This window comes from Anopheles gambiae, chromosome 2 (assembly GCF_943734735.2).
Source record: "Anopheles gambiae chromosome 2, idAnoGambNW_F1_1, whole genome shotgun sequence".
Classification (NCBI taxonomy): domain Eukaryota; kingdom Metazoa; phylum Arthropoda; class Insecta; order Diptera; family Culicidae; genus Anopheles; species Anopheles gambiae.
Window position 1 is genome coordinate 17,343,366 of NC_064601.1, and position 11,163 is coordinate 17,354,528.

General features: G+C 46.3%; 1 protein-coding gene across 1 annotated transcript; it reads right to left on the reverse strand.

The window, feature by feature from the left end:
• Nucleotides 1–70: 70 nt before the first annotated feature.
• Nucleotides 71–4,772, reverse strand: LOC1269336 (putative ATP-dependent RNA helicase DHX57). The gene is made up of 4 exons (XM_061648642.1): nucleotides 4,498–4,772; nucleotides 4,199–4,363; nucleotides 2,046–4,111; nucleotides 71–1,968 (listed from the first exon to the last, which is right to left on the reverse strand). Exons 2-4 carry the CDS (start codon nucleotides 4,264–4,266, stop codon nucleotides 233–235), a joined length of 3,870 nt encoding a protein of 1,289 aa, XP_061504626.1. The 5' UTR covers nucleotides 4,267–4,363; nucleotides 4,498–4,772; the 3' UTR covers nucleotides 71–232.
• Between the last annotated feature and the right edge of the window lie 6,391 nt (nucleotides 4,773–11,163).

Genomic DNA, 11,163 nt, shown 5'->3' on the forward strand with positions numbered 1-11,163 from the left:
TGAGCCACGAGAAGCGAATCGAAACGCATAAAGATGACTGATGGACGGACTCAACGGTGCAAATGGAAGGTTTTTTTTTTATAAATTTGATTTATTATAAGTTATAAACAACATCAAACACAAAGAAGTGTATATGTATACAGTGGGAATAACTGGGGGAATAAGTAATCGACCTATACAATATGTAAAATGAAGAACACATTCATTTATCTTCCTGCCCTTTGACGCACTACTACTCCTTGCTAATGAGGCGCACGATCGTATCGATGACGCGCTTCCCGTGCTCGTGGTTCATCAAGTTCAGCAGCGGGTCGCTAATTTTGAGCTCCAACATTTTCGCCAGCTCCAGGCGCAGGAACTTCACCATCTCCGCGATCTGATGCGTCGCTGCCTGCAGCATCAACCAGCCACCCTCGAGCAGAATCACGAAATCGCCCCCGTGCAGCTCGATCGCCAGATCGCTGCCCGAGAACAGTACCATCGGCAGCAGCGGCACCATCGTCGTCTCGCGGATGAAAATGCGCGACGTCTTCATCTTTTCCTGGTACACCAGAAACGGCGAGCCGAAGTAACCGACGGTCGCGTTCACCGACGACGGGTGCAGCGCGACGTAACCGTCCTCCTGCGTTTTGAAGCGCAAATCGGACGCCTGCGGCAGCCGCGGCACTGCACCGACCGCACCGGTGACGAAGCTTTTCTCCGGCGTCAGAATTTTCACCACGTTCGGGTAGAGGGCGGCACACAGGATGGCCGCCAGCAGCCGATTGTTCGTGCCGTTCACGTTGATCTCCGCCCCGGTCAGCTTGAGCAGATCGTCAAGCTGCTGCCGTTTGGCGCGGCTACGCCCGGACAGATCGATCGGCACGAACCCGATCGAGACGAGCAGCTCGAGAAACTGGTACTTCATCTCGCCGATCGTGGCCAACGTTTTGCCGGACAGATAGTTTTCCTCCGCGAAGCACTGGCCGGCGTAGCGGCTTTTCTGGGCCGCCTCCAGCCAGCGGCGGTACGCGCTCAGCATCGTCAGATGGTCGCTGTTGGCGATCGCAAACTGGCGCTTGCGGTTGTCGGCCTCGTCCCGCTTCCCGAACGGCGACACGAACGGGCTCTTGTAGCTAAGTATGGCGGCCATCGTGAGCACGCTGTCCAGACACTGGAAGATCGCGCCGAAAAGCATCAGCTTGCCTATCCGCACGTCGACCGGCAGGGCGGACAAATGATGCCCGAGCGGTGTGAGCTGCTCCTCCAGGTCGAGGGCGCCCACGTCGATCAGTCGCTTCTTGGCCGCCTGAATGTTTTCCACGCTCGGCGGCTCGATGATGGCGCCGAGCACTTCGTTCAGCGCACGCTCCGCCAACGTGGGCAGGGTTTTGATGCGCAGCAGCAGCGGCTCGAGCGGTATGCGGTGAATTTCCGGCACCGGCTGGCCCAGGATGTGATGCGTAAAGCGGGGCCGGGTGTACAGGTGTATGCAGACGCCGGGCATAACGCGACCGGCACGGCCTTTGCGCTGCAGTGCGTTGGCCCGCGACACCCATACCATCTCGAGCGACTCCATGTTGCGGTTCGAGTCGAAGCGCTTCTCCTTCATCTGGCCGCAGTCCAGCACGAACACGCAATCGTCGATCGTAACGGACGTTTCGGCAATGTTGGTGCTGAGCACGATTTTCCTCTTGCCCTTGGGAGGTTTGCGAAACACCAGCGCTTGCTCCTCGTTCGTTAGCATCGAGTGTAGCGGTATCAGCACGAACCGATCGCCCCTCGGACCAAACAGTTTGCTTTCGGCGAGCGATTCATGCACGGTTTGTATTTCGGCCAAACCGGGCAGGAAGATCAGTATGGAGCCTTCCCTTGGCCAGCCGTGCGACGTATCGTCCACGATGTAGGTGAGCACGTGCTCGATCAGTTCCGGATTTATGCGCAGTGGATCCATCAAATATAGCGCTTTGCACGTTTGCTTCGAGTAGTCTGAAATGAAAGATGAAGTTTTTGTAGCGCACCTATGCTTTATAATACCAACCCCGTCCAACCGTTGCTACCCTTACCCGCATATCTTGCAAACATGTCAGCCATTTTAAGATTTTCGTCGCGTATCGTTTTGGCCGGTGCCGCATTCGCCGCCTTCACGTCCGAATACTCCAGCTCCTGCAGCAGCAGCTCCTGCTCACCCTTGCGCAGCTTGCGGCAAAACTGCGAGTCCGGCTCCAGCACGAACCCGCTCCGCTCCAGTATGTCCTCGAGGAACAGCTGCTCGACGGGGAACGTTCGGCCGGGGATGTCCAGCACCGGTATGTCGCCAAAGTAGCTCGCGAACAGGTTCGAGTTGAGCGTGGCCGACATGAGAATCACCTTCAGGTCCGTGCGCTTCGTCAGCAGCTCCTTCAGTATGAGCAGCAGGAAGTCGGACTCTTCGCTTCGTTCGTGCACCTCGTCGACGATGATGTGCGTGACGGTCGCAAGGGTCGGATCGGACTGCAGCCGCCGCAGCAGGATGCCGGTCGTGCAGAACGTCAGTCGGGTGGAGGAAGAAATTTTGTTCTCCAGCCGTATCTGATAGCCGACCGTATTGCCGATCTTCTCGTTCCGCTCGTCGGCCACTCGCTCCGCCACGCCAATGGCGGACAGACGCCTCGGTTGGGTGCAAATGATCTCTACGTGGCGCAGCGGCTCGTTCGGCTTCAGCTTGGACGATTGGAGCAGCCAATCGTCCAGCAGGAATTGCGGCACTTGCGTTGACTTTCCACAGCCCGTCTCGCCACTGATCACGAGTATTTGATGCGCCTCCATCAGGGCCACGATTTCGCTCATCTTCGTCCAGGCGGGCAGATTGCGACGGTTCTTCAGCATCTCCTTGTACGCCGCATTCGTCTGCTTGTCCATAAACTTGCGCACTATGTTGCGGTCCTCCTTCATCAGCTGGTCGGGGTTCAGCTTGGGCCCGGTTTGCCGACCGGTTACGCCCCGCTGATGGTGCGTGGGCAGATTTTCCCCACTCCCACCGTCGTCCGCGTCCTGTTCCGGGACGTAGAACAGCGACCGGCGCCCATCGGGGAACTGGTAGCGATCTTGCTCGATAAACCGCCCAATTTCCTCGTCGTTCTGCAGCAGGTCGGCCACGGTGTAGATGCACGGCATGCCGTCCTTCGTCAGCTCGATGCACTCTTGCACCAGCCGACGGTTCACTCTAAGGCACAGCTGCTCCGGGATGTCGGAGCAGGTCGTTTTCAGCAACAGTATTGGCCGCTCGAACGGGTACCGGTTGCCCGGTGGGAACCGTATCTCCAGATAGAACCAGTTCGGATCCTCATCGGCCGCTTTGTCGGTTCCTCTTTTGCCGGGCTTCTTATCCGCCTCGTCCTTCGGTTCGTCCAGTTCATGAGAGTAATGGCACCGATTGCCATACCGGCACTTTCCCTTCGCAAAGTTCCAACACTTTTCACGCTTCGCTTTCTTCTTCTTTGCCAGCGCCTCCAGCATGCGTCGCTTCTCCTCCTCGGCCTGCTGCGCTTCCCGCTCCGCCTGCTTCTTCATCTCCGACGGGCTGTGCGTGAGCAGATGGTCGATTTTAAACTTCAGCTGCCACACGCGATTGTGTTCCTTCTCCACGAACAGCTTGTCGTAGATCGATTCCAGCGCCTCCCGCTCGTCCGCGCGCAACGTGTCGAGCTCGTCCTCGTTGTGATCTTCCGCCACAGGCGGCAGATCGTTCGGCGGGGGGAAATACTTGGAAAACAGCAGTGCCAACGCTTTGTCCACGTCCCCGTTGTGGTAATCGAGCGCTTCCTCGCAGTGCGAACGGTGGAAGGCGTAGCTGTGCAGCTTCATCACTGCGTACATCCGGAACTTGTCCTCGTTGCTGTTGCCAGTGCGGGGGATGTTGGAGTAATCGAAACCGCCCTGTATCACCAGGTTGCCCCGATCCTGCCAGAAGCCTTTCTTCATCCGGCCTCCCTTGTCCTCGTACTTGGAGATGTCGCCCAGCTGAAAGGACTCGCCGTGTATTGACCGCAGCGTGTCCATGATGAGGGTTTGCGACTCATCCTTAAGCCGCAGCACTTGCAGCTCCACCTTGACGGGTTGCTTGGTGGGCGGCGGTTCGAGCGGTGCATTGCTACGAAAGAGGGAGAGACACCGACCGGTTCGAGTTAGGCACGGGACGATAGCCGCTTCCTACCGAAAGAGAATGTGTGCTGCTTACGTGGATCTTGGGTCGACGATTGTTCTCAAAAAACAGTCCGAAATCAGCTGCTGGCTTTCCCCGTCCATGTTTCCGTGCGCCGCCGTTGTTTACGTAGCTCCGACTGACAGGTGTCACGTTGGTTGTGTTTTGGTTCCAAAAAAAAAAAAGCGGAAACTTTGGCCACTAAGTTGCCCATAGTTCAGCCAAAGCGAATGAAAGAGAGAGGGCGTGGAATAAAAGGGAATAAAATAATTTCCGGTTAAAGAGAGACACTTTTTTGAAATCGAAATTGCATCGAAATTGAAATTAACACGTACCGTAACATGATATGGTTTTATTTTTTAGTATTTCTGTCTGTAGCATCGGGAATATTTGGATACAATACGTTGCATCAAACTTGTGTGCAACATTACATTCAACAATCACGTGCTTGCAATAACACGTTGGCGCCAATTTCAAAACGCTTGTAATGCTCTCCAATGTTGGGCGTGGAAGATTTAAAATTAGTTATTGTAATATACACGGTTTTTTTTAGTTTTTTCACAAGGAGTTTATTGTAGGTCTTTTCCCAAAGCTTATTTCTTTTTCTTCTGCTTTGACAGCTCGCACACTGTCACTTCTTCGGACATCGTATTTGTCAAAACCCAAGATGCTCACAAACCCAAGATTACTATAAACTCAAGATGTTTACAGCTCGGCCTTTCCTGACATGATAAATTGCCCTCAATTTACTTATAGACTAAGTGTTGCCAAAGATACGCAAAAGGAAGTCAATCACTGCCCGGGATCGGCACAATCCACTTTCTCAACTTATTCGCCTCCAACACTCCGTCATAAGGAAGTTGGGTCTGCTGGCACCCATCGATGTCCCGAACAACATAACGATCGTTTGGAAGCCGTCTGTGTATGACATAGGGGCCCTTGAATCTAGGGATAAGCTTTTTGTTTGAGTTTACCGTATTATCTACGTTTCGTATTACCACAAATTCTCCTTCTACAAATTCAGGGGCTGGTTTACATTTCGACAGGTGTTGTTGCTCATTAACTTGTTGATGTTTCATTATGTTAACTGATGCTTGTGATCGTATACTATTTAAATCTACTCTTGAATCGTTATTTATCTCATCCAAATGTTCGGTTAATTCATCGATCACTGGACCTCTCTGTTCAATGCCAAATAAAAGAACTGACGGAGCAAAATGTGTAGATGTGTGAGTAGTATTGTTAAGAGCATACTCTACGTTAGGAATTTGAGCGCTCCAATCCGCATGGTCTACCGGGTTTGAAAGTTTGCTCAGTACTGGTCGTAGGACACGATTCACTCTTTCAACCTGTCCGTTCGCCTGAGGTGATCCTGTTGCATTTAAAATGTGAGTAATACTACGCGACGTTAGGAAATTTGAAAAAGAATCAGATGTGAAACACGTTGCTCGATCGCTAATGATGCGCCTAGGGCGGCTGTAGTACATAAAATATTGCTTGAGAGCATTACAAACTTCACGTGTGTTTGTAGATATCGTAGGATACAGCTTTGTAAATTTAGTAAAACTATCTATTACTACCAGTAAGTGCTTCTTTTTTGAATGAACAGATGGTAAGGGGCCTAAAAAGTCAATGTGCAAAGTATCGAATGGAATAGGTGTTTTAGGTATACTGAATAAATTTCTATTGTTAACTCTTGCTGGTGCAGAATACATTACACATTTCAAGCAATTTTTTATGTAATTAGTGATCCTTGTTTTCATTTGAGGGAAATAATAATACTTGGAAATCTGCATGTAACACTTGTCTACGGCAAGGTGTCCTATTTTTTCATGAATGTGTCGTATTAAGTTATTGATCATTTCTGATGGAACATACATCTTTAATTGGCTTGTTGGTGATTGTTTGAATACTACTCCATCTCGGATTGTGAAGCCGCTCACTCCTTTAGATTCTATTTCAGTTTTTAAAGATTTAATTTCAACATCACGTGCTTGCGCTATACGTAGTTGAAAATCTATATCTAAGTCATCAATTCCTGCAACCTGTTCTAATCGACTAAGCGCATCTACATGTGGCATTGAAGACCCAGGGCGATGATGCATGGTGTAGTCATAATCTTCAAGAAACAAGGACCAACGAGCTATTTTTGCTGAAACATTCCGGTTTTTTAAAGTTTGTACCAAGGAGTTACAATCTGTGATAATCTTAATCGGAATCCCGTGGACGTAAGTATGGAACCGCTTCAGCGAGTAAATTACTGAGAGCGTCTCTAGTTCGTAGCTATGCAATTTAGCTTCATCTGCTGATGTTGTTTTAGAGAAGTATGCTATTGGGTGATACTTTCCATCATTTTGTTTTTGTAGTAGTACAGATCCAAAGCCTAAAGAGCTTGCATCACAATGCAATTCAGTCTCACGGCTTGGGTCATAGATCGATAAAACAGGTGATTTTATCAGTTCATTACGTAATGTTTCAAAAGATTTTAAGCAGGTTTCATCAAAATCAAAATTTACTTTATCTTTTAATAAGTTTGTTAGAGGCTTTGCTATGGTTGAAAATCCTGGTACAAATCTACGGAAAAATGAGAACAATCCTAAACATTGTTGAACTTGTTTTTTAGTCTTTGGAACGGGGTAATTCTTAATTGATTCGATATGATGGTCGCTAGGAAGAATGCCTGATGCATTAGCTTTATACCCGAGATAATTCAACTCATTTTGAGCGAATTTGCATTTGTCCAATCGCAGTTCTAGACCATTTTTGCGTAAGGTGTATAAAACTTTCCCAATCAATTCAATATGATTGTCAAAATCATTCGAGGCTATAAGAATATCATCTATGTACACCACCAACTGTCCACGATCAATGAATTCACGGAGTATTGAGTTGATAAAGCGTTGAAATTCTGCTGGTGCATTTTTCAGCCCAAAAGGCATGCGCGTGTACTCGTATTGTCCATCTGGAGTAACGAACGCTGTGTATTTTATAGATTCCTCTTGCATGGCCAATTGATGAAATCCACTCTTGAGATCCAGAAGCGTAAAATACTTCTTGTTTCCCAGATGTTCAAGGCAATTGTCGATAAGGGGTAATGGGAAATTGTCTCGGATTGTAATTTTATTTAATGGCCGATAATCAACGCATTTACGAATTTCACCGTTACGCTTGCGAACTAGAACTATTGCTGAGGCGTATGGAGAGTTACTTGGACGGATGATGTTCTTTTCTAACAGGTTTTTTACTATATCTTTGACTTTAGCTCTTTCGGCGAAGGACAAACGTCTAGGTTTGGTAGAAATGGGTGTATCGTGTTCCAAATTAATTTTTACTGAATAAGCTGGAGAAGTGACTTCTTCAATAGGAAATTTGTGATAATTTTGAATAACTGAATTGCTTACTAATTTGATTTGATCTTCCGAGAGGTTAGTACCAATATCAATCACACTAGATTCATCAGTAATCTCTATCATACACAGACTCCCAAAGGTGTCGTTGATGTCACATAAATCACGCTGTTTAGAAATCGGCAAAATTGGCATATTGTCTTCCCCCGAGCCCACGATAGACTTCCGATGTATGTTTAGTGTATGGAGCTTTTCGATTATATTCTGATCTAGATAGCTAACCCTGACATTTTTATTCAAATCTTTAAGTTTTTTCATGTCATAAACGTATTTAAATTGGGTAAGGTGTATTTTAAACGTCCGCAATGCATCCCTGCCTAGAATCAGAGGCCATGCCATGTAATGTTTGGGTAGAATGATAAAAGGGTGTTCTATTGTAGTTCCATTAAGTGTGATACGTAATTCAAGTTTTCCATATGATTTGAGCTCCTGGCTACCTATTCCACGCATATTTGAAGGCTGTGGCTCACCTAACAGGTTTTCCGGAAGTAGTCCTGCATTGATAAAGCTCTTAGGACTGCCCGTGTCACAAAGAGTCAATGATTTTAAATTAGTGCTCCATACATCATTACATTTATAGGCAACACTTACCTCCTGATGCGCATTCATCTTAACAATGGTTTGGTTATTGTGAGGTTCTTCCTCTTCCGAATCGATAACGTGCATGGTTGCTGCAGCTTGTTGTACGCGTTGGGGGCAGTTTTGATATATGTGGTCTTCTTTGTGACATCGAAAACACGAACCGGGTGGTCTGGCTGGTAGTCGACACTGATTCTGTGTGTGTCCCATTTTTCGGCAATTGTAGCATCGGGGGGCTGCATAATTCTCCTTACTAATGTCATGCTGTTTGTTGACAATTGTTGACGTAACAGGAATCAGAGGAGCAGTAGCACGATAGGTCTCGTATTTCTTCAGGAGTTGTTTTAGTGTATCCATTGAGGTAGCTGCGAAGCGCACAGACGCCATGTTTACGGGGTCGCCGATTCCATCAATTATGATGTTTATCAATTCTTCTTCATCGATGCGTTTTCCGGCGATTCGCTGCATCTCAAGCACATACTTCGTTATAGTTTCATTGCGTGCCAATCGTCGCGCTCGCAATTGTTGGTAGATTTGCTCCATGGACGTTGTCTTCACAAATGCTTTGTGCATTTCCACCTTCAGTTTTGCATAAGTATTGATTTCAGTAGATTTGGCCAATAGTGCTGCAGTTCCAGTGAGCAGCTGGCGCGTGTTGTAGTATTTAGATGTTTCATTCATATTGTACGGCTCGAATACACGCTCCAATTCCATGAACCATTCATCCACACTTTCATCATTGTCACCGCTAAATTTCTCCAGAAACTTGTCGAAACCCATAAAAAGTTGCGGTGGTGTATTCATAGGTTGGAATTCAAGGGCAGCGATTTGTTGGCGAAGCTCAAGAATTTCCAGTTTGGTACGAAGAGCATGAATTTCATCACGGTCGCTCATGATTGCTACACTCGGCGTTCTTCCTACATCACTGGCTGTATCGGCATTGTTTCCTGTATCACACATGATGACAGGTGCTAGCTTCATCTCTCCCGCTTGATATGCTTCGGGAATCTCATCGCGGCCATCTTGCTTTTCACTGCGAACACATGGCGGTGCGTATGGTTCGAACAGCTTTTTTATCTGCGACATTGTTGCTGTAGGTGGCACTTCAACGCCATTACTTTGTAACGTACACACCATTTCCTCCTTTGTCGGCATGTTCTGAGGTGAATCCCACTTCTGAGTTGTAATATACACGGTTTTTTTAGTTTTTTCACAAGGAGTTTATTGTAGGTCTTTTCCCAAAGCTTATTTCTTTTTCTTCTGCTTTGACAGCTCGCACACTGTCACTTCTTCGGACATCGTATTTGTCAAAACCCAAGATGCTCACAAACCCAAGATTACTATAAACTCAAGATGTTTACATTATTTTGAATTTTTGTTCGTACAGGTAGGATTTTGTTGCTGCCTGAAATAAATACCGAAGGTAAAAAAAAATATAGTATAATAAAAATATAAAAAAAGCAAAACGGACTTTCATACAGCTCCCAAGTTTCTTGAGACCTTGAAGAGTTCATGTATTCAAATATTTTTGTCGTCATAGACTGGATGGTCTTGCCAGTATTATACATGATTATTACACTTATTTTACTACCTAACTGGATGGGAATTATGCCACGTCCGTGCTTGTAGCAGCCATAGCACTTCTACTATTAAGTCACAGTTACCTTAAACGATCAGAAGATGTCAAGTGAACTGCGCCTTGGGTCGTGCAATTTTTAAACATGGGTTAGTTTTTTTCTTGTCTATATTTAGAACAACCAAACAACGGAAAAATACAAAGAAAAATCACAACGCTCAAAACATTTTAGGGGCGATTCCAGACGATTCCGACACTTCTGAACGATTTCGGAGCTGGTTTCGAAATTTGATGGAACCGTTCGGACCCAGTTCCGTTTTTTTGTGAATTTGGCCCAACTCTACTACAAATCTTATGAATTATGGAGCAAACCCAAAGAATAGTTCAATTTCACAGGAAACGAAAAGCATTTAAAGAAGCCAGTTGATATTTTAAAAAAGATTCTGCTACGTTTTTTTGCAGAAAAATAGTTATAAGCTACTTTTCATTGCATCTGACGACTGAAAAATGTTGTGCAATTGCGTTTTTTAAATATAAATCCTTTGAAATCTAATTAAACATATGCCAAACGTATGTAAAAATCAGCTGCATCTAACCATCAAACTACTCCGTTAATTCAAAATTTTTGACAATGTGAATCATTCCAAATCGAAACCCCCTTAATTCTACCCTCTCACCAATCAGATAAACCACAAAAAAGTGCACACAGATAATCGCACAAAAATAGAACAATTCGAACTGCCATAAAAATCTGTTACAAACCATGGAAGGGGTTTGTCAAGGCCAGGCAAAATATTGGATGTGAATCAAAACTATCCGTTGTTCCATTGTTGTTCCGGTACTAGTTCTTTTTGTATCAGCTGCATCCCAACCGCCCTCTTCTCGCTCGCTTTACCAAAAAAAAAAAAAAAAAAAACATACACGAATTGACATTCAATTGCGTGTGGCTTGTCTGTGGTTCACTGATCGGAAACTTATTACCCGTCTCGTGTTCCGACCATTCCGCGGTTGTGGGTGCGGGCGCGCTGGTACGATTGAAGCACTGTCACAATAGGAGCTCCGCGTGCAATGTCAGTGTCACCGGGGCAGTACTGGACCCTCGTTGTAATACGACGACACGTACATGGATGAAACGTAGGGGTGGTGTCCTGTGAGCGTAAGTACCACGTTTATTGCACGATCCGATCGTATCACAAGAAAAGAATTCGATTGGATGAGAATCTATAAGAAAGGTGTCTCCGGATTAGCTGTAAATCTTTCTCGCCGTAAAATGCTTTAATCGATTTTAATGATTACATAAGTTGATATGAAATGACCAGCTTTGATGAGGGCGCTTTGATAAGCCTTCCGAATTACGTGAGCCATTTATGAACATGAACATATACTTCGACATTTGATGTAATGGAGGAACGTTGCGCTAACACCCGGCCGTGTTTGCT

Excerpts from the sequence above, each read along its gene's own strand:
- LOC1269336 (XM_061648642.1), bottom strand. The coding sequence starts at position 4,266 with ATGGACGGGGAAAGCCAGCAGCTGATTTCGGACTGTTTTTTGAGAACA. Across the intron at positions 4,112-4,198 it reads ATCGTCGACCCAAGATCCAC|CAATGCACCGCTCGAACCGC; the intron begins GTAAGCAGCACA and ends CCTCTTTCGTAG. Across the intron at positions 1,969-2,045 it reads CATGTTTGCAAGATATGCGG|ACTACTCGAAGCAAACGTGC; the intron begins GTAAGGGTAGCA and ends CTTTCATTTCAG.